At 40.2% G+C, this 24,609-nt stretch overlaps 1 protein-coding gene across 1 annotated transcript in view; it reads left to right on the forward strand.

The window, feature by feature from the left end:
- sult4a1 (sulfotransferase family 4A, member 1) overlaps nucleotides 1-24,609 on the forward strand; it is a 61,019-nt gene that overhangs the window by 32,639 nt on the left and 3,771 nt on the right. Inside the window, exons 2-6 of the mRNA XM_078221191.1 lie at nucleotides 2,358-2,488; nucleotides 2,925-3,005; nucleotides 5,460-5,586; nucleotides 7,846-7,940; nucleotides 16,701-16,839. Coding sequence (XP_078077317.1) covers nucleotides 2,358-2,488; nucleotides 2,925-3,005; nucleotides 5,460-5,586; nucleotides 7,846-7,940; nucleotides 16,701-16,839 — 573 coding nt within the window. The remainder of the gene's footprint in view (nucleotides 1-2,357; nucleotides 2,489-2,924; nucleotides 3,006-5,459; nucleotides 5,587-7,845; nucleotides 7,941-16,700; nucleotides 16,840-24,609) is intronic.

Here is a 24,609-nt window from a genome sequence, read left to right on the forward strand (position 1 = left end):
GTGAACCTCCTCTGAACTGCCTCCCATGCCACCGCGTCCTTCCTCAAATAAGGAGACCAAAACTAGACACACTACTCCAGATGTGGTCTCACCAAACCCTATACAATTGCATCAATACTTCTCTACTTTTATATTCCAGTCCTTTTGCAATAAATGTCAACATCCTATTTACCTTTTTTATTACATGCTGCACCTGCATACCAACTTCCTGTGATTCATGAACATAGACACCCAGATCCCTCTGCCCAAATGCATTTTGAATCTGCTTTCCATTTAGGTAAGAATTTGCCTTTCTACTTTTTCTGCCAAAATGGATAACCTCACACTTATCCACATTAAACTCCAACTGCCAAACTTTGGCCCATTCTCCTAGCCTATCTGTATTCATCTGTAGAATCTCTATACTCTCTTCATTGCCTGCTTTCCCATCTATTTTAATATCATCCGCAACTTTTGCTATGTTACACTCTCTCTGCTTGCAGATCATTTATATAGATTGTAAACAGTTGAGGTCCGAGAACTGACCCCTGTGGCACTCCATTAGTTACATTTCGCCAGCCAGAGAATTCTGCTGCTTGACTCTGGTAACTTCTACATCAGTAAGAAGTCTCACAACACCAGGTTAAAGTCCAACAGGTTTATTTGGTAGCAAATACCATAAGCTTTCGGAGCGCTGCTCCTTCGTCAGATGGAGTGGAAATGTGCTCTCAAACAGTGCACAGAGACACAAAAAATCAAGTTACAGAATACTGATTAGAATACTGATTCTAATCAGTATTCTGTAGCTTGATTTTTTGTGTCTCTGTGCACTGTTTGAGAGCACATTTCCACTCCATCTGACGAAGGAGCAACGCTCTGAAAGCTTATGGTATTTGCTACCAAATAAACCTGTTGGACTTTAACCTGGTGTTGTGAGACTTCTTACTGTGTTCACCCCAGTCCAACGCTGGCATCTCCACATTACAACTTCTACATCATGCAGGATTATGACAGTGAAATTTAAGGCCTAGCCAACCATTAATATTAACTAGGCATCATTCTGCTTCAGTTGGGTGGGAAATTAACAAGTCGGTGTGATTTTCTGATGCATTGAAATCCATACCTCGGATGTTTTAAAAGTGGAGGAATACTGAATTGGAAACTGCTATCACTGATTTCTTTTGATCTAGGAAGTAGCCAAAGAAGACCAGATATTTCAGGTTAGGTTGAGATCCTGAGTTACACTAAACTGGCATCAGCTATAAAATCTATTTGTTGTAGCTGTGGAATGCAAATTCACATCAGTCACATTCCTGGAGTTGCTGTGCATTCATTCAACTGAGTATGACTGTGTTCATTTTTAATTATCCATACAATATTTTATCTTCTCACTTGGTATCCATGTTTCTTGAGTTATTCACAACCCAGTAACTGGATGGACAACCCGCTCCCAAACCTCTGCCTATTAAGCTACTAAGAAATGAGAGGCCTTGGGGGTGGACCTCTCAGACTTTCCTTCGACAGAGAAACATTCTTGCTGTCAATCTCTTCGTGCTTTTTGTTTCCTTCTCCCAATCATAGAATCAGAGAATTCCTACAGTGCAGAAAGAGGCCATTCAGCTCATCAAGCCTACACTGTCAACAATCACACCCAGGTCCTATTCCCGTAACTCCATGTATTACCTTGCTAATCCCCCTGACGCTAAGGGGCAATTTAGCATGGTCAATCAACCTAACCTCCAAATCTTTTGACTGTGGGAGGAAATCAGATCACCTGGAGGAAACTCACACAGACACTGGGAGAACGTGTATGCTCCACAAAGGCAGTCACCCAAGGCTGAAATTGAGCCCGAGTCTCTGGTGTGTAAGGCAGCAATGCTAACCATGCTTAAATTGGTAACTTTGTGTTGGGAATTGTATGTGTGATGTATTGGCAGATGGAATGGAAAAACAGTCAACATGTCTTTCCAGAACAAGACTAAAATTGAAAGCTTTTTTCTCATTAATACTGAAAAGAAGAGAGAACTCTTTTATTATGAGTGATGTCATACCATTTATCCTCTTTTTGTCTTCCTTATCTTCCTTTCTTTGAAAATAGCTTTATTGAACCAAGTGCTAGAAAATGGGATTAGAATCGATGGGTGTCTGATGGCCGGCACAGATGTGATGGGCCGAAGGGCCTCTTTCTGTGCTGTAAGTCATTTTGATACAATTTCTAGTGATTGGTTAAAGGGTAATTTTGGTGAAGTCCTGGGAGCAGAACATTCAAAGCTCCACTGAATTAGGGAGAAGTTTGAAGTATGCACTTTAATATCAAGAATGAAGTGGTTGAAACCAACTCCAAATTTACGTCCTCACGTGATGTGGTTTGTTAACAGGAACAAGTCTGCTCCAGGAATTGGTGTACTTGGTGAACCAAGATGCTGACCCAGATGAGATTGGAATAATGAATATTGATGAGCAGCTGCCAGTCCTGGAATACCCTCAGCCTGGCCTCGATATCATTAAGGTGAGAGTAGTTTAATTGTTCTTCTGCAGTACATAAGATATGAATCACACTTCCTCAGCAACTTCTAGTCACTCCAGCTCCCATTCTCCTTCAAAAATCTTTTGCCTTCTAGGTATATCCCTTTCTTTTTGATCTTTTTCTCCATCCCACTTCCTCACCCTACCTCTGCATCAGTTTTTCCCTTTCTGCTGATGTATCTTTCATGCGTGGATGATCTTTGCTGGGTACTTTTCACTTTTTAGTGATTCCCTACAAGGAGGGTCGGGGAGGTCAACTTCTGGGTAAGTTATCCCAATGATTGGATACTGGTTTCCTGCTCTTGCCCACAGTCAGAGAAACCGATGAAGAAGTACAGCCCAATGGAGCGAGAAGCTTAAGAAATCTATTCCCTTGAGAATGATAGATTGCTGCAGGTTGATTTTATTTTTTGCTTTAGGAACTGACGTCACCTCGCCTCATTAAGAGTCACCTGCCATATCGTTTCTTGCCGACAGACCTGCACAATGGACAGTCGAAGGTAAACCATTTTCTGCATCAAGTACTTTCTTAGTTACAGTGCTGAAACCTGCCAGTGTGAACAGTTTTCTTGAACTTTGTTTAATATTAGTTCATAAATTTTGGAAATCAACTTTAGCTTGGGTATGTATTCATAAATCGTTTTCCTTTTGAATTTATCAAACATTGTTTACACTTTCCAAACCACAGTGGATTACTGTTGGCACAGATGCAATGAGACCGTAGGAACAGAAGTAGGCCATTTGACCCATTAAGTCTGTTCACCATTAAATGAGATCATGACCAATCTGATGTGATAATGCTCAACTCCACTTTCCTGCCTTACCCCCATAACTTAGATTCCCTGACTGATTAAAAATGTCTGTCTCAGCATTGAACATACTTAATGACCTAACCCCTCCAGCTCTCTGTGGTAAAGAATTCTACAGATTCACCACCAACCCTGAGAGAATTCAATCTCCCTCATCTCCATTTTAAATCATAGAATCATCGTGGAAAATCATCATAGAATCCCTACAGTAAAGAAGGAGGCCGTTCAGCCCATTGAGTCTGTACCGACCACAATCCCACCCAGGTTCTATTCCCTAAATGGGTGAGTCCTTACTCTAAGATTATGCCCTCTGGTCCTAGACTCTCCCACAAGGGGAAACAACCACTCAGCATCTACCCTGTCAAACTCCCTATGTCTCAGTAAGGTTTCCTCTCCTTCTAAACTCCAATGAAGTACAGGACTAACCTACATAAGAAAATCCTTCCATACCTGGGATCACCCTAGTGTACGTTCTTTGGACTTTCTCTAATGCCAGTATACACATAATAGGGGGTAGGATGGGTGGGGGATGGGGGGGGGGTGTCATCATTGGCAACAGCTCCCCTTCACCTGTGGTCTTTGGAAGACATGTGCATTGTTACCATCCATTGATTACCAAGCTTGCAGTGTTTACTGAAGTAGATTCAGCATTACCCCATCTATCCCTTGCTTTACAGTAAAAGAAGGAAGATGTTGGGGCCAACAATCGACTTTCCTTCTGGTACATATCTGTTGTAATTGATGGGGGAGTGAATTAGAACAGGAACTGGCATACTTTGGTTTTGGTCTTTCTAAATAATTTACATGGGCCTAATAGTAGACAGAGTCTCTTCTGCCTTAAAACAGCAAAGGAAGGGTATGACCATGGGTTGGAACTCTGAGACTAGAAATTGCAGTATTGCTCACTTGGCAAAGGAGTAGCAGGCCAATATACAAAATAGCACTAAGCTGAGCTCTACAACAAGGCTGCAGCTTGACACTTCACTGAATGTTGGACTTATGGATCTTCAGGCCAGTTATCCCATAAGTTCTTTGAGTTTTCATGTAGCAAGTGAAAGACTCCTATTAAAATAGAATTACTTAGCAGAACCATTATCCCTAAAGATGTTTCTCTCAGTTCACGTGGGGAAATGACTTGATTGCACTAAGATGATCATTATGTTGCAGTATTCTTAGTGAATGTCTCTCATTTAAGGGATCATGGCCCTCAACAGAGAGCATTTTGTTAGGATATGTAAAGGGTTATGTTAATGAGACTAAGATGCTAATGATAATATAAGTCTAACATCAGGGTCAGATGATGAAGAGGCTCCAAGAAAGCAAGGTGCAGAGCAGACTGTGTCACGGAACAGGCGCTTTCCAGATTGTTTTTGTAATTAGTTCTTAATCGTTTCTAGAGAAACTGCAGACTGACTATCTCAAGTCAATCCTAGGGGAGTGATGAGGGAAACCTCATTAAGACATGGTAATATTAAAACAGGATATGGTCTTGTATGCATCAAGAGTCCTTTGCTATCTTGCAAGACGAGAATTTCCATTGATGATACCTGTGAAGAGCAGTCTGAATTTTCTGTTTTAAAGTAAGATGGAGTGTGGCGGCTACCTGTCCAATCTGATGAAAATTAATTGAAGATAACTCTTAGAACTTTGCACAAGGATGATCAGTACTAATGTTTCTGGAACTGCTACATGCTCGATTAGGGACCACAATGGACTTTCCCTGTGTTGTGCATATCATCAGAGGAGTCCATGTCCATCTCCCATCTACATCACACTATCCGATATGATCCCCTGTGCCTGCATTGCTCTTTTAAATATTGAGTCAGGGAGCTGCAGATCACTTTGGCTGCAGTGCCAAAGGCCTCCTGACCCTAGACCATCCTACCATAGCCCCACGACTAAAAATAGCTCGAGTTGATTCTGCCCAAATGCTAGTTGCTAGCGGCTGATCCACCTGCCCTCTTAACCTTTGTGTCAACCCAAACTTTGGGACTGAAGTTTTGTTTTCAATGCTATTTCATATTTTTAAAAAATACACTCTGTACCTGTTTATCTTTTTAAATTGGTGTGGTAGGTTACAAATGAACATTTTATTTTTGGTTTCCCCAAAAATATTTGTAGATTTGTAGAAGTTTCTCTCTGCAGGTTATATGCATGGCCAGAAATCCCAAAGACTTGGTGGTGTCATACTACCAATTTCATCGTTCTTTACGAACAATGAGCTATCGAGGAACATTCCAGGAATTCTGTCGGCGGTTCATGAATGATAAATGTAAGTGTTTGAATTACTTCATTAAATCCCTTTAGCCTGTTCAAGATTGAAGGCTGTTTGAGTGTTTTGAATCAGGCAGCTGCATAATATGTTATTCAACTGAAAAAGACATAACTTTAACTTGAAATTCACAGACATACTAGCTTAGACATTCTATTCCGTCATAATCGATTTTTGGGAAGAAATTAGACAGGATGAGTTCTAAAAAGTAACAATACCCTCTACATTTTGGATCCATAGCTATTAATTTATGGTTCTGACTTTGTTAAAGGTGGAAACTTAATTTTAATATGCCAATGAAACGCTGATTAATTCACTTAGATTTATTTCATTAAATTTCTGGTCTTCCTTCCCAAGTAGTCATGTTACCTACCCACTGAATATGGACATCTTGGACTGTTCAGTAGAATGCAGATGTGGAATTTAAGAACCTTGCCTGAAGTTTGTTTTTTGTCAAAATGTTTCAATATTCTTCTCTTTTTTTTTATTACGTTACTTCTTAGTTGGTCAAAAAATATGATGGCAATTTTTGTGAGCTAGCCATGTTTTGCTAATGAGGCAAAGAGCAGTATGGGAATTTCCCTTTAGCAATCATCCTCCTGAAGGAACAGCAGGTCCAATGGAAGTTTGCCAGGCAGGTCATGCTGTACCTGAGACAGATGACAGATATTGGCAGGCTCAATGCCCATGTTTAAATTATGGTTACATTAGAGTTTGCAACTGCTGAAAGCAACAGTGCCGTAGTTAGCTATCAGTGCAAAAGGAGTCTTATAAGGAAGAATATAACAGCACACTCTACAATAAACTGATGTAATAACAATAGTGGAGAAACTGCAGTATGAAAACTCAAATAAACAATTAACATAGAAATATGTCAGATCCAAAAATCAAAGTGCTCAGCTCACACCTTGAAAGCCCAGGAGTGCCCCTTTTAAATAGATGAGCAGTCCAACAAGAAGTGAGTCCAAGTACTTTGTAGAATTCATTATGGGATCTATTTAAATAAGAATGTCTGGAACCAGGGTTAAATGAAACACATGCACACTCCTAGTACACTTCGAAAAACACTTAAAAATCAGTTTGGAGTATTGATTGTCATCTAAATTTAGTACTTGGGCTTACTTACCAAGTTTCACAAGATGTGTGCACAGAATTTGCTGCAGCATTGCATAATCAGTTATTAAATTTCTGAAGTTGCCTGGAAATGATGGATTTACAAGGAACATAGTGATGCTTAGCAAATTTGTATCAAATTTCCCTGACTGATATTATTGGACATACTAACGCATGGGTAAATGTCATCACTAAATAGAGCAGGCAGAGGAATTTGATGCAGACGTATTACATTTTACAGGATAATCAAGCACAGCATAGGACTGGATTCATAAGTAGCTACCAGAGGTCTTGATTTCAATTTTACTGACCATAGTAAAATTAAAAGCAAAACACTATGCAAAAATAAATTTCTTGCTGAATTCTTTATCTGCTTATCTGGAATAATCTCAAATTTCTTTCAGAAATGTTAAATGCTGCAAAGTGAAATCAAAGACTTATCAATAAACGTGTTTCTTACTTTATAATCATTTTTTGAAATAAACTATAGTATCAGAATGTTATTTTTGATTTGATTTATTATTGTCACATGTATTGGTATACAGTGAAAAGTATTGTTTCTTGCACACTATACAGACAAAGCATACCATTCATAGAGAAGGAAAGGAGAGAGTGCAGAATGTAGTGTTACAGACATAGCTAGGGTGTAGAGAAAGATCAACTTAATATGAGCTAGGTCCATTCAAAAGTCCGATGGCAGCGGGGAAGAAGCTGTTCTTGAGTCAGTTGGTACGTGATCTCAGACTTTGGTGTCTTTTTCTCGATGGAAGAAAGTGGAAGAGAGAATGTGCATGGGGGCCTTAATTACGCTGGCTGCTTTTCCGAGACAGCGGGAAATGTAGACTGAGTCATTGGATGGGAGGCTGGTTTGCTTGATGGATTGGGCTTCATTCATGACCCTTTGTAGTTTCTTACGGTCTTGGACAGAGCAAACCTAGTCATAAAATTCCCAGCGGGAAAGTCATGGGAATGAATTTTCCCATCCCCGCCATGGTTCGTGTCCTCAGACATTTGTATCTTTTTCCCGACGGAAAAAGTCAGAAAAATCTTTGATTCTTGGTGCAGAATTGAATCTGAGAGATCCTCAAATAAAAATATGTTAATACCAGAGTTTCCAAGTTGCTAACATGTCTGTCACTCTTGCAGTGGGTTATGGTTCATGGTTTGAACATGTTCAAGAATTCTGGGAGCATCGAATGGACTCCAATGTCCTCTTCCTCCTGTATGAAGATTTGCATAAGGTAAGACTTGTGTAGATCACTTGTTTGTCTTGGATAGAATGCAACTGAAACACATGAGCAAAGCAAAGTGATTTTAAAAAAATGTGAAGTAGCAATACGTAGCCTTTTCAACCCTTTAAGAAATATGCAAATCCATCAAAATGACTTTGGTCGTAAGGGTAGAAAAACAGATATTTTTTCAAGGTGCGAAACTTGTAAACGTTGATGTTCAGAGAGACTTGGATGTACTTGTATAAAGAACACAAAGTAGCATGCAGGTACAACAAGCTATTAGGATGGCAAATGGCACATTGGCATTTATTGTGAAGGGATTGGAGTGTAGTAAATCCTCGCTTATCATCACTTCGTTAAATGTCATTCTTCTTTAACATCAGGTGTGCAGCAGGATGAATGCATGCATTGACTGTCACGACTTTCAGCATTATGTTGTTTGAACACAGAGCAGGCTACTCTCCCATGGTCTCGGCAGTGAGAGAAGAGTCTTGAGATAATATTGCTGCCATTTTCTCAGCAGCTTGTTGGGGAGAAAAGTACTGTATAGTGTAGGACTTAATGGCTTGCAGGAGGAAAGGTGAATTGTGACATTCAGCTAGGACCTGATATTGTTGTGTTGAGTCTGCAAGCATATGTTGATTTTGGAGCGTCTGCTGTGGACCTTGTGAAACTTTAATGGATGGAGGCAGTGTCGCCATTGAGGTCACTTTAAAGCTTGTGATTTAATTATGCAGGTAAGAATCCCTCTTAAACATTTGTCAAAAACTCCCAATAAGTGATGCTAGTGAGTCTGGTGCTATTAAGAAAACTAGCACTTTAGAAATTAGGTTAGGGTTTTAAAGTGTTTTGAAGCCTGCGAAAGTGTAGTTTGTATTGGGATAGCACTTGGGATACCCCTCACAATGGTAAGAACAATTTGTGATAAACTGATGCAAGTTGCCTCTCAGTATGATGGCCATCCAAATGAAAACTAAAAGCTTGTGTGATGATTTAAAGAATGAACAGGGCAAGAGTTCACATTCAGAAAGTTTTAGTGCAATGCACGGTTGGTTTGAGTGTTTTAAGAAGCGTTGCTATTTGCATAACATCAAACTACTTTGGTGAAGTGGCTGTGTTGATACTGAAGCGGCTGATGAATTACCTGTCTATTTGAAGAAAATTATCGAAGAAAATGACTGCTCACTGAAACGTGTTCAAGATCAATAAGTCGGAGCTTTATTGGAAGAACTAATATTTCCAGAAGAGAAGACTGCAGAAATTAAAAATGCCAAAGATTACTTAACTGCTTGCTGGGAACACTGCAGGAGCTTTCAAGTTTAAGCTCATGGTGGTGTACCTGTCAGAGACACCAAGGGCTTTAAAGAATTAATCTGAGGAACATCTGCATTTGGCATTTAAATAAGAAAGCTTGAATGACAGGGGCCTTCTGTCAAGAATGGTTCTCTCTTTATGCAATCCATACTAGAAAGGAATAATGTGCCAGAGAAAATATTGACTTGAAGATATTGCTTCTCCTCGATAATGCCCTAGATCATTCTGTAAACCTTGAAAACTTATTGCAAAATGTTTGTGTTTTTCCTGTCACCTAATCAAGTCCTATGACTTCATTGCTACTGCCCATGGATCAAGGGCAACAGTGATATTCAAGGCCTGATATTTACATCATATCTCCTCCAGGAAATAGATGATGAGAATAAATCAACAATCAGGGAATTTTGGCTTGCCTATAATATCCTCGAGAACATCAATGATATTGCTGATTCGTGGGATGAAGTTACGTTGTGTATGAATGGTGTGTGGCCCAAACGTGTCAACAACCTCGGAGGATTTCACAATGTTGGCCTGAAGTAGAGCGGGAGATCACCACCTTAGCAAAGGAAGTTGACTTTGAAGAGGTGGAGGAGGCTAACTTGGAGGAATTACTTGAGTCCCATTGTCACAATTGAGACGTGACGGAAAATATATCTATGTATTTATTCATCAACTGGACTATTTTATAAAGTCATGTTTTCCTGTGCTGTGAAAAATGGAGGATTTCTGAGGTAGCAAATTCTTCAGCCAATCACCTGATGTTTTACAGCAGTTTCAAGTAACAACAGTCACGACAACGAGTCTGGTCCAACTAACCCCACACAAAGAAAAACCTTCAAGTCGTAATGGGGCAGCACAGTAGCACAATGGTTGGCACCGCTGCCAAGGACCCAGCTTCAATTCTGGCCTCAGGTGACTGGAGTTTGCGCATTCTCCACTTGTCTGTGTGAATTTCCTCTGGGTGCTCCGGTTTCCTCCCACAGTCCAAAGATGTGTGGGTTAGGTTGATTGGCCATGTTCAATTGTCCCTTTGTGGCAGGGATATTAGCAGGGCAAAACACATGAGGTTACGGGGATAGGACCTGGGTGGGATTGTTGTCGGTGCAGGCTCGATGGGCCAAATGGTCTTTTTCTGCACTGTAGGATTCTGTGATTCTATGGGATTCTATTCTATTTACAATCATGGTGCTTTTGGCCAAAAGGTTAGCAGTCCTAACAGCACATTTCAGCAAAGAGAGCAGCAGTTAGTTAAGCCGACACCAGTGTCTCCAAAAACAAAAGGAATCGCGACACCAATTAAACACCTAGATTTCAGCCTTAGGAATATACATCCCGCATCCAACGTGAGGAATATGTCACCTGACCTCCCCCAAGCTGCACTGTAATAATGTCTATTGGAACTTAATTCCAGCAGTTGCTGTCTGATCTCTCAAGGCGAACAGAAAAGCCTGCAGTATCCACCATCTAGCTGGTGGCAGCAAAAAGAACGCAGACTTTCATCAAACCTGTCAACTGCTGGAACCTCAGAACTCTGTGCCTTCAGACTAACTCATGCCTTCCCCTGTCGTGCATGTCTCACTCTTAGAAGACGAAATATTCTATAATTAGCCAACCTCCCTTCGGAAAGAACATTCCAGTTGACTCATGATTTTGGACTCTGGACATGTGTAAAACCGATACTTGTATTTTTATTGCGGTCGTACCTTGAACGCTGTTGTTTTTTGCATACCCCCCACTTTATTGTGTGAGTGTAAAAAGGAATGGATGTTGTGAAACCCCTCTCGTGTGCGTGTGTATATAGAAAAAAATAAACCAACCCTTTTATTTTCATCTTGCCTTGAGTTTGCTGTGGAAGTTATTAATAGCGAATTGGAAGGTTTCCAAATTTAAGGGTTGGGGAAAATATGCTACCATTTATAAAGGGGGAAATAAAAAAAACACCTTTCTGTTTACAGATGGGTAGAGAGTAGGGAAATCAGGGCAGTTTAAATTGATCCCCCTCCTGCCCGTGACACCATGGAGAAGAATTATTGAAAAACAATGAGCTGAAGATAAAAGTTCCACTGTTGAAACACCACCCCCTTGAATGTTAGCAACAAGATGATTGTCAAAAACATTCCAAGTTAATGAAGAAACAAGAGAAATCGTCACTGAGAGCGAACAGAACAGAGGATGCAGCTCCACTGTGAAAGGGGCATTCAATGATGGCATTAAGTGCTATCAGATATCTACCAACAGAAGAAAAGAAAATTGTCCATCATTCTTTGGATAAATATTTCAAGGTCATTGATGATCCTGCCCCTTCATTCTATTAACTCCACCAGGACCTGGCTGTTCAAAAACTTCCACTTTCAATCTAAAACCATAATCATTCCAACTTAAAAATCATTGGCCTTCTGTATGTAGAAGACACGTGTGTGGTCAGTCAGAAAACATATGAGACAGCCAGCTTTTCACTTAACACCGGAAAACAAATGTCCTTTTTCCTCAGGAGAGAAACTGGTGAATGTTATCTAATTCAAATTTATACAGAATTTCTTTTATGAATAGTGACTTATTTTACAAGTTATTTGATTTAGGAGTGTATAGTAATGTTCATATACTGTGCAGTATTTCAACTTGTGATTAGTTTTTCACTAATAGTGAAATCCGGACTGCCTATTAATGCCATGTTAAGATCCCTGGAGTTTCCATCAGCAGTACTTGTGTCGAATCCTGGGGATCAAATGGCAGGACTGCCAAACCAAAGCTAGTGTCCTCCATGAAGCTGCATCGATCAGCATCAAAGCCCTGCTCCTGTGGAATGTGATGGACAGGCTATTGGGCCTGGATACCCAGAAACCACCTCCCTCAGCACGTTCGCTTTTCTCCGCTTTCCATTGGCCAACTCTCTAAGGGCGGCCAAAGGAAAAGGTATGAGGGAGTGCTCAAAGCTGCTCTATAGCATGGAGGTTTACCACCACCAACTGGGAGGAAAAAGCTGTGGACCGCTCGGCGTAGCTTCACCTGTTCCATAAAGGCGCGCAAGTCACTTCAAGGCTCAACAACTTGACTGCGAGGCAGGATGGCAGCGGCAGAGAAAGGAGAGGGTAGCCAACCCAGAGCTGTGAATTCCACTCCCCTCACGCAACATGCCCCCGCTGCAGAAGAATGTGTGCCTCCAGCCTTGGGATCCTCAGTCATCTGAAGACTAACCAAGCGTGACGGATGTCATCCTCGATTTTGAGGACTGCTACTGAGCTTTGCCAGACAAGAAGTGTCCAAAAGAACCTAACTTTAGTTTATAGATTGATTGCTGTGGAAACTGCTGATTCACTTAAATTTGTTTCACTTAAAAGTCACAGTTTTAAAGAACGCAACTAGGACTTTGATTTATGAGGCAAGAATAAGGAAGTCTTGCTTCAGTTGTACAGAGCTTTGAGATTACACATGAAACAGTGTGTGCAATTTTGTCTCCATGTGTAAGGAAGGATACACTTGCACTGGAGGCATTGAAGCAAAGGTTCACTCGATTAGTTCCTAGGATGAGAGGGTTGTCCAATGATGGGATGGGTAAATTGGGCCTCTACACTCTGGAGTTTAGAAGAATGAGAGGTAATGCGTACACAATTCTGAAGTGCTTTACAGGATGCAGTGAAAGGTTGGTTCCCTTTGCTGAAGAATGCAGAAGAGTGGGGCCACAGTTTCAGGAAAAGGGCTGATCACTTAGGACTGAGATGAGGAGAAATTTCTTGACTCCAAAGGGTTGTGAGTGGAATTATCTATCCCAGAGGGCTGTGGATCTCCATAATTGGATGTATTTAAATCAGATTGTGGTGTATCAAGCTATCGAGGGATCTGGGGGGACAGGAAAGTTGAGTTAAGGCTGATGGTTAGCCATGATCATAATGAATGGTGGAGTAGGTTCAAGGGATGATACGGCACACTCCTCCTCTATTCTTATGTTCTTATAGAATTATATGGTTCCTCAGGGCCTTCTACCTGCTGCACTTCCGAAATGACCACAGGTCCTCAGCATGTTATTCGTAAGAATGACGATTAAGTTTGCTCAAAATTGGCATTATTTGAAGAAGTTAACCAAGGATCATTGAATTAAGTGTTGATTTGGCTCAGTAATGACTATCTACCTTTGAGTCAGAGAGTTATGAGTTCAAGCCTTACCCTCGGACTTCAGCACAAAATCTAGGCAGTTAACAAAGGATTGAGGGAATCCTGTATTGTTGGTGATATAATTTATATGTCATTTAAGGAGTTCAACTGTTTGCCTGTGTCAAGATCACATGACACCATTTGAAGAGTAGGGAGGTTTTTGCTAGGTGTGCAAGCTCACACTTGCCCTTCACCCAACACCACAAATAACAGTAACTGTTCATGTATCTCATTGGGGTTTGTAGGACCTTATTGGGGCCTTGGAGTTGGCTTAAACATATGATAGATGCATTATCGATGAAGCAAGACTGTGTTATTGGAGCAAATATTCATGAGTATTGGAAATTGTTTCTCAGACGTCAGAAATAATTTTTCAGGTTGATCCTCCAGGACTAGTGGGTCCTGCAAACTGTCACTCCTTATTTAAAATTGTCTAATCAGGTTGTTGCAATGAAAATCATCAATTTCTTCTGTGAATATTTTTTTTAAACAAATTGGCTTGTTACTTACTCCAGTTTTTACAACCTTTTCTTTTTCTGCCTATTCTCATTTTCTATTTTAGCACTTTTTTTTTTCAAATGTTTCCCTTGTTATCCCTTCATTTCTTTCTTTTCACGCTGCGAGACAGCACTGCCATAAGGTGCAAGTGTTTGCAAACATTTTTATTTGTTTGGGAGGAATAATGACTGCAAGAGAAAACATGTCTCTTTATTCACAAAACATCATTACAATAGGTTTCAATTGAACTGACAGCACCACACCAGAGGTTCCAAAACAATAATCTGAATGTGATATTTGGGTTCCATTGCCTGTCTGATATTTTTAAAAAATCTTTTATACCTGCTTCACAATTTGTGTCTATTATGTTCCATAGCAAATTGCTAAAATTAGCCTCATATCCCATAACATATTCCATTGTGATGTAATTGGACTTGTTCAGGGCGGTATTAGCTAAAGACCTTGTTTGAAATGAAACAGTTCTGATGCTGATGTGGCAGTCACCAGATGCTCCAGTAATCTAAACACTCTGCCACCCCCTGGCAGAGATTTCATACTACAACATTACTATGCCCAGATTATGGTATGGCCCTCCATATAACAACAACTACTTTTGAATTTCCAGCAGCTACCAAACCTTAATTGGGTGGAGTAGGGGGTGCCTCTACCACCACCACCTGCCCCCCCCACTTTCAGGCCTCAGCCCGATCATTTCCAGGCTTCCCCCACAATTGAGGCTTAAATGGCAAATAATTGCCTGCCCCAAAGTAAACTCGCTGCGATGTCGGGGCAGGCAGGAATCCAGCAGGAAGCCCATTCCTTCTATCTCACGCTCCTCTGCTTAAAGATCTGTCGGCGGGGAGCATGAAGTTCAGGCCATAAACTTTAAAAACAGTACTACTCGTAACCTAATCATGTACTGCACAACCAGCAACTGTTGATGAATTATTGTTTTCCAAAGCAATAACAGTGAGTTGAAGTCACAATAAATAAGAATTTGTGTAGTTTTCTAATAAAAAAAAGGGCGAAGCTCCAGAATGTTCTGGTAACGCATTCAAGATTCTGTATTATCCTGTGTGTAATTTTGTATTTTTTAATAAACTACTCCTACCATAGGGTATGGGATAGCAACGTGATCTGTCTTTTCTCACCTTCCCCATGAGGAAGAATCATAGAAACATAGAATCCTTACAGTGCAGAAGAAGGTCTGCACCGACTCTCCGACAGAGCATCCCCACCTCCCCCGCTCTCCCAGGTCCTATCCCTTAAACCCCACATGTTTAGCCCAATAATCCCTCAAATCTACACATCTTGGGATATCAAGGGGCAATTTAGCTTGGCCAATCCACCTAACCTGCACATCTCTGGACTGGGGAGGTAACTGGAACACCCAGAGGAAATCCACACAGACACGGGGAGAATATGCACGCTCCACACAGACAGGTACCCAAGACTGGAATTGAACCCGGGTCCCTGAAGCTGTGAAGCAGCAGTGCTAACCACTGTGCCACACAAACTTGTGCCAGAAGCACCTGATCTTTTTAAGCTAACCAGTTTTTGCAGAGGAGGAAGTCACTTCATATTATTCTGTGGTAGAACAAAACAATACTAAGATTATGGGCATCCAAGGGTGCATTTTGTACACTTAACTGGATCAGTGAAGTAAATACAGAGGCTACAGGAAGAGGTTGGAGACTGGACATTCTGTGGCAAACGATTCATCTCCTGACTCCCCGGAGTCAATGCACAAGTCAGGAGGAGTGCAGCTCCAAAAGCACTCTGGCATTAACGCCATCCAGGACAAAGCAGTTTACTTGATTAGCATCTTAAACATTCACTCCATCCATCACCAGTGTGTATCCCCTATAAACTGTACTGCAGCACTTGCCAAGACATCTTCAATAGCACCTCCCAAATTTGTGATCACTACCACCTAGAAAGACAAGGTGTGCAGCCGCATGGGCCACCTGAAAGTTCCCCCCCAAGTTGCACGCCATCCTGACTTGAAACTATATTGTCATTTTTCTTCCACGGTCACTGGGTCAAAATCCTGACACCCCCTACCGAAGAAGTTGAAGGAAAGATTGGGATATGGTCATGAGTGGAAATGTAATTGAACTGTAATCTCTGCATTCCTGGATGTAGAAGATGTTTGGAATGGAGAGGGGGGTGGATAGGGGAAAAATCATAGAGCAAAAATATTATGTACTCTTATAGGAAGACGACATACCTCAAATAAATCTACCAGCGTCACACACTATCCATCAATTTGACATTGTGCAATTCACAGTCCAGCAGTGGAAGTGAATGTGAATCTTTAGCTATAATTCCTGGTAGTTGGGCAAGGAACATTTAAAATATAAAATTCAAGTTGCCATAGTCCCAGATGACCATAGGCTGACCAGTGGTGATTTAACCCGAGGATCACAACACCTCAGGCAAAGGATATGGTTGAGAAGGCAGGGCCTTCATGAATAACTTCTGCTGGTATGAGAATTGAACCCGCACTGTTGGCATCATTCTACATCACGAACCAGCCATCCAGCCAACTGATCTAAACCGACTCCCGTTTAAAATATACAGGTGAATGGGAAGAATTACATCAGAGGTTTACAGTCAAACATAAATAAAACCTAGATATTTGTTGTCCAGTTTTTGATAACTTTGACACAGCTACCCTTGCCAACTGGCATATTGAGTTGGATTGGGAGGGATACTGTGTTACATCATAGCAATTTGTAGAATAATTTGGTAGCAATTTTCACCACAATCTCCAGCTAAGGTTGTTTTTTTCCCTCTTGGTGGAAGAACCTCGCAGGTACGGTGGCGCTCTTGGTGCGGTTCCTAGGAGTGTCATATGACAAGACTCAAATGGAGTCTGTAATTGAACACTGCCATCAGCTTGTGGATCAATACTGCAATGCAGAAGCACTTCCCATTGGAAGAGGTGAGTGCTGTGAAAAATAAAAGATAGGATTTTTTGACTGCTTCATGGCGATGGATACTGTGAAGCAATGGTACTGTGGCATAAAATGAATGTAGTAAACATGGGAATGTGTATTAATGATAAAATTCTGCATTTTAAAATTTAATTCGCTGCAAGCATACTAATTCCTGGTCATTTTACAGATCATCGTACCTGTGAATCTTAACCTATGAACATAGGAGGCAATATGTATCTTCAGATAATTTCCATTGAATGCCTCACATTTTTAAGATAGACAAGATAATCAGAATAAGTTTGCAGAAACCTGGACTGCATTTTCTCGTATTAGAAATATGAAATAAAGCATTGTAAATTGAAATATATGCTTCTTAACTGTATTATAAGTGAATATTTACTCTGGAATATTCCCACTGTCTTCACTCTAACAATTTTAATTTTTCCTAGTCGGAAGAACATAGTTGAGATCTGCCTGTTCCTCCCACTCTAACTAGTTACCAGAAGGCACACAAGCGTGCAATGACTCTGTATTTGATTTTTCACTAGGGATGAGAAATGTCAACCTTTCGGCAAAATTCCAACTTTTCGATTGTGGAATTCTATCCTTTGAAATATTTTCGGACCTCGGCCTCCTTAGTTGTGACATCACACTTTAAACATTCCGAACGCAACAAGAGGAGGAGAACTGACTTACTATTAAAATAAAAACAAAGTGCTGGAAAATCTCAGAAGGTCTGGCAACATCTGTGGAGAGAGTAACTAGAGTTAATGTTTTGAGTCCAATATGAAACATCTTTGGAACTGACTCACTATCGATCAGGCAGAGGGGAGTATATCTGTGTACAGTGTGCCTGTACCTGTTTGCCTACACAATATATTGACGTGCGAGGCGTGTTGTCAGATCATGAGTTGGTGGGTGAGAAGGGATCGAATGTGGTGTGTGAAGTGGAGATTCCGAGGACTGCCCACGATCAAATGTGGCCAGGAGAGGAGGCAGCCGGACACAGGCCATCCCTGAGCACTGCTGCTAACCAGGAGGAAATCAAGCTGCTGGCTTTTCCTGTTTCAATGGCACTTGCTTTCCAGATCAGGCCTGTCGTGGGCAAACTTGTTTTTTTACTCCCTCTTCCCAGTAATACCTGACCCCACCCTGCCAGTAACTGGCGAGAGCTCCCTTTTAGACTTTTGTGTATCTTTGGGCTGAAGGCTCTTTCTCTCTCATGGACCAGCGTGTGAAAGTTTAGGGGTGGAATAGAGGACAGTTTCACTAAACTTTTGTGTGCCCAATTCATCTTCTTGGTTATAAAGCATTGGGTAGTAGGCCCTACTTGTACCCTTACTTCTGTATTCTCTACAGCTGCTCAGCTTTACTGACCAGCAAGTAAAGTTGAACATGACGGTATTATTGAAAATGAGCATAAACATTTGCATTGTCAGAAAACAGACAGTGTTCAATTTTGTCATTTTGTTTCAACAAACGTTGAAAAATGAGGCAAAAGTATGAATTTTACAAACATTGCTTAAATTAATTTGGAGATCGTGGTTGTCATTATATGTTTGGGTAAATTAGTTACAATGATTCAAAGTTCTATGTACATAACAGCAATTTGAACTGATAAAGGGACTTCAAAGTAATAAAATGTCCCAGTGTGATTTGGAAGCATTATAAAGCAAAGTATGATACCGAGTCACAGAGATATTAGGTCAGATTGCCAACAGTTTAGTCAGAGAGGCAGGTTTTAAGCAGTATCTTCAAGGAGGAAGATGTGGTAGAGAGATGGAGAGGGTTAGCAATGAGTTCAGAGCTTGGGACCTTGACAGCTGTCGGTATGGTTGCCAGTGGTGGCGTGATTAAAATCTGGGGTGTTCAAGAGGCTGGAAATAAAAGGAGCACCAATATATATTTGAGTGTTGTGGGGCTGGCAATGATTATGGAGATGGGAAGAGGCAAGGTCATGTAGGAAATTGAAAACAAAGGTGAGAATTTTAAAATGGAGGCAATGTGGTCAGTGAGCAAAAGGGTGACAGGTGAACCAGACCAGGGTGTGATAAAGGAGATGGACAACAGAGCTTTGGATTACCTCAAGTTTACAGAGTGTAGAATGTAGATTGTCGAGGCTGGCTAGGAGTGTGATAGAATAGTCAAATCTAAAGGTAACAAAGACACAGATGAGAGTTTCAGCAGCAGATGAGCTAAAGTAGACATGGAAACACAGTATTATAGAGGTGAAAATAGGAAATCTTAGTGATGGCCCAGATTTGTGGTTAGAAGCTCATCTTGGAGTCAGAACAGTCTGGTTCAGCCTCAGAGGAATGAAATTGCTAGCTGGGGAACATAGTTGGTTGTGGGGACTGAATACAAAGGCTTCAGTCTTCCCAGGATTTCAGTGGTGGAATTTTCTGCTCATCCGATACTGGATATCAAACAAGCAGTCTGTGAGTTGAGACATAGGGAAGGGATTGGGTGGGATGGTGGTGAGGTTGTCAGTGTACATGTGGAAACTGACATGTTTATAATAGATTATAATTGACATGAAACTTCATTTAAGCTGAGATTTTGATTTGATTTATTATTGTCACATGTATTCGCATTCAGTGAAAAGTATTGTTTCTTGCACGCTATACAGACAAACCATATCGTTCATAGAGAAAGAAACGAGAGAGTGCAGAATGTAGTGTTACAGTCATTTACAACCTCTGCCTTTGGAACTGGAGCATGTTCAACTGTCTAAGCCGAGCTATAAAGTAAATTAAATTTGCGTGTTCGATTATGGCCTCAAGTTTCCTTCATGGACACAATTGGGAATTTAGGTCCAAAAATGTCCCCTCATTTCTTTTCACAAATTATCAGATCTTTTTGGCTGCACCCACTCTTATCACTGTAACATCTGGTGACCACCTAGCCATATCTTTTGTACAAATTCCAGATTGGTTTATGAGGTAACTTCACTTTCACCACGAGGAATATAAATACACATTTAACAGATATCTTGCTTGTAGCATTGTTTTTGTTAACATTTATATCATGTCCTGAAGATTTTGACTTTTGGCGTTTCCAAGGATGCTGGCAAGCCTCTTATCCCTTTCCCCGAGCAGCTATTGCTCTTGTTTGAATGCTGACAGTTTTATCAGGCTATTAGACATTCACTTCAAGGTATTTTCTACTGTTTGGTTCCGCGTTCACAACTAACTATTGAATTGATATCCTGTCTTACTCTCAATTAGTCTAGCAATCCAGCCACTGCTCACTTTACTCATTAAAAAGGGAAAGTGACGAAGAAAACAAAAGTAGCATAATTTCTCCAAATTGAGGAAAGTAATGATTTTTGCTCAAAACTAGAGTGTGGCATTACATAGTGAGTGTGGTGTGGATCTGAAGAGCGTGGCATTAGGTTGTTGGTTTGACTTTAACTGTAAAGGAATGTGACACCATACACTGCCTTTGATTCTGAATTGAAGAGCTATGTGACATCAGGAAGTAAGTCTGACTCTGAAGGAATGTATATTTGGTTGAATTGGTGCTGGGGCAGCGGACCCCATCTTCTTTCGTGGAACCATTGGAATTCAGGATCTGATTTCACCACAGGAACTTTAAAATTCGTATTCCAAATGCAGACATTTGGAATACTGCGTCCAGTTCTGGTCGCCACACTACCAGAAGGACGTGGAGACTTTGGAGAGAGTGCAGAAAATGTTTACCAGGATGTTGCCTGGTATGGAGGGTATTAGCTATGAGGTGAGATTGAGTAAACTAGGGTTGTTCTTCCTGGAAAGACGGAGGTTGAGGGGCGACCTAATAGAAGTTTATAAAATTATGAAGGGCATAGATAGGGTGAACAGTTGGAAGCTTTTTCCCAGGTCAGAAATGACAAACACAAGGGGTCACAAGTTCAAGGTAAGGGGGGGGCAAGGTTCAATACAGATATGCGGGGGATGTATTTTACACAGAGGGTGGTGGGGGCCTGGAATGCACTACCAAGCGAGGTGGTTGAGGCAGACACGCTAGGATCATTTAAGACTTATCTGGATAGCCACATGAACAGACTGGGAATAGAGGGATACAAATGGATGGTCTAGTTAGGAACACATGATCGGTGCAGGCTTGGAGGGCAGAAGGGCCTGTTCCTGTGCTGTATTGTTCTTTGTTCTTGCACTTTAACATAAATTATTGATGAGAACGCACAAGTATGACCCTTGGTTCATCTTCACATCTCCGGTTCATTTGTTTCCAGTTGGATCCTCCTACAATTTATCGTGTTAAAATGGACCTTGATTATTTTGATGAGATTAACTATACCATACCTGCACAAAAATAAATAGTAATCATGGTTGTAGTTCAATTGCCTGTGCTTTTGTTTTTTTAATTTGAAACATTTTTTATATTTTGCTTTGATTTCTGGAATAAAAATAAAATTATCCAAAGAAAGGTTTTGGGTGAAAAAATAATTCACTGAAATGCTGCACATTCATTTGCTTTCAATTTTCAGTTTTTTTTCTTAAATTTTGTTTATGTTTGAAGCATTTTGGTTTCTTCTTCCCTTTTGTTTTTAGCACATCGACTCATTGAACTGAAGACCTAGTGTAATTGGTGAGAAGGTAGACTAGCCCTATCCCATTGCCCTTCCTTCTATTTTGTGGCTTTTCATCTAAATCCGCGCACATATATTTTACAGCAAGGTGGGTACCACAGTTCTTTATTAGTTGATAGTATTTCTTAATTTAATTTTTATCTGATGCTTTTGATTAAAGGATAAGTACATTGCAATAGGAAACTACTTCCTGATATCACTCGCACCACTTTCTTATCACTCCATTTATCTCCGATTACTTTTAACTTCTGTGATTTTTATCAGCCCTGTTTTACCTAAAGAGAATTATGTGTAAGTAACTAAATTTTCACTTAAGTCTTGAAACTGAATTAGTGGTGAGAGTACTGTAATTTAATACCTCCAACTCTAATTTTGATTATCTTGGCAAAGAACCTTTATTGTTCCTTGTGGTTTTAGCTCAGTGTTACAATCCTAGTTTGTGTTACTACTGCAAGGGAAAGCCCCAGAATGGAACCCTGACTCAGAAGACTATCATTTATTTTGTAGAAAATGTGGAGGAACAGAAATGCCAGTTGACTTTTAACAGCAAAAACAAAATGATTAATCATGAGAAGTTTGACTATAATACAATATTCCTTTACTCCCACTTATTTTTACAAATGTACACAGATTTCATGGATAACATCCAACTCTGAAACCAAATGGCAGATACCACTCAATCATTTTTCCATGGATTACTCCTCAAGCTTCCCCACACCCCCCGCCACCCCCCTCCCCCAGATGTCACATGTGTTTCCAAACTCCACTCTCAAAAAGACATGCTTTAAAATGTTCTTTCAAACAATGCTTGCCATCAGCTGTTTTCATTCGGGATCCACCTCCATGTTTTCCAACTGTCCTTTCAAAGTTTCCTCTACACTGTTTGAACAGTGAACCACCTCCAGGTTCTCCAACACTCCTTTCAGGATTCCTTTTTCTTGAATGCTTCTACATAAACTGTAAGATCCAATCACTGATTGCTGCACAATTATTTCACCTATCTCTCCACAGTCTGTGGTAAGATATCACAAACCTTAGGACCACTTCAGATATCTTTCTGGCTTCTCATTAACCACTCATCCTCAGCTTTGTCAGTGGGTTCAATTGTCAGTATCCTCTTCTAGTCCAGTTTCCTCTGTTCTTCTAACTTCAGACTTCCTTGAAACTTCTCTTCATTTCTCTAGTTTGCTTAACTAGTTGTTCTTTAGGTTTCTGGCACTTGTCTTCTTTGCTCCTTACTCCAATGTATGGCCTTTCTTCTAGCAAAGCTGTGAGAGATGTTCCCTCTATTCCTGCAAAGCTCTTTCTCTTCTGGCTTCCAGTTTAAAAAGTAAACCCAAAAAGGTCTTCTCCATAAAAGTGCCTCTCGTTGCTAAGCAAAAACTCATTCTTTCCCCAAACAAGTTTACATGTCGCAAACTTTCTTAGCACAACAGAACCATAGTTTGAACTGAATCCAAAACCCCCATACTTGCAAACATCTTTGTTTAACATAAATCTAACTAGAGTTTTACCCTTTCATGCACAAAACCACTAAATTAAACCCACTTTATACCTTTTAATATCTGACAATACAAATATAGCTTATTTAAACTACTTCTGTTTTCCTGACAAGTGATTTACTACTTCCTGCTACAGATCCCTTCATCTCTGGGGTTAAGTGAGACCTCTGGACCTGATGTTATCCCTCTTTTTTTTAATCCCTAGATGTGTGCCTCTGTTATTTGTCATTTCCTTTGACATATACTTCCTTTCTTTGCCCTTGGAAATTTGCTTTTATTCATTCTTCCCTAAGGACAATGACACCACTTACCTATCCAATTGTTGTCCTATTTTCTTTGGTTTCTAAAGCTATGAAAACTGCTGTTAACTCTTATACATAATCTTGTAAGTTATAGCCAAATCCATCATCACCTATATTATTTCAGTATGTTTGTTTCACCAATCTTCTTGAATATTATACATTTCAAAGATTTCTGCTCTTGAACGCTCGAGTGAGCCATTTTCTAATCGCATTGGACATCTCCAGAGCTCTTGACAGGGTCTGACACTGTAGCCATGTTTTCTAATAAATTCTTTATGCTGCAGTTGATGGCTCATCATTTGACACTTTTGTCCATCAATTCAGAAATTCTTCAGAATAATCTATTACTCTGTTTCTATGGCCTCCACTCATCATCCATTTTTATTGATGACTCTCCTCTCCGTAAACTTACTTTGAATTGCACACTTTTAATACACAAATATTCATTCCTCACAATGTATTAGCTGAATCACTGTATTGCCCTTCAACAAAACAATTAAATTGTTTTATTTTTAGTTCTTCAAAGGTGTAAGGAGTAATTTGATGCTTTGCTGCCATATGTTCACTGGTGGGACTTTAACACTATAGTGCCGATTCTCTGCCTTGCACTCCCTGTCTTGAGACTACACAGCAGCAACTCAGTCACTGGAAATTACTGCTATAGTTTCTTGTTATTCAGAAACCCAACTAACAGCTTCCTTCACTTATCTTTGGTCCATTCTTGTTTCCACAGCTCTAGGAGTTTGAAACACTTTTACCTTCAAAAATTCTTAATTTTCATATAGCTACCTATTATTCACAAGATTTCAATACTACTCTAACATTAGTAGAGCGTTAACCAACTCATTTTCACACTTGAGTAGGATACAACAAAAGAGCTGATCATTTGTTAAGTGATTCATCACTTATCCTTCCTGTCCAACTCTTTGTTCTCCACTATAACCTATTTGGTCTGAGTAGTTTTATTAATGTTACCCTGGTTATTGCTTCTCTGAAGTTTCCTCTTTATTCCTGCTAACTGTAACCATGGAAGCATACATGCTTTTCTTTTTACTTGCATCCTCAGATTGTGGAAGAAGAGTCTCATCACACCCACTCCGATTTCAACTCATTCTTACCCAGGATCTCAAAAGTGTTGAGCTCTTGGATCTCTGCTTTTTCTTTCTTCTACAATACAGAAGATTTAAAAACCCAATCCATTTCTTGATTTATCCTATATTCCATCCGACTGTCAATGGCATCCTGATCTTTGGGTGTGGCTCCTAACTTAAATTCCTTTTGAAAAGAATGGAGAAAGAAATGTGTGCATAAAGGAAGGAATGAGTTTAGGTCCAGTTTCTATTTAAAACATCTGAATAAAATAGATGGTACTTCAAGTGG

The sequence above is a fragment of the Mustelus asterias genome, chromosome 9 (assembly GCF_964213995.1).
Source record: "Mustelus asterias chromosome 9, sMusAst1.hap1.1, whole genome shotgun sequence".
NCBI lineage: Eukaryota > Metazoa > Chordata > Chondrichthyes > Carcharhiniformes > Triakidae > Mustelus > Mustelus asterias.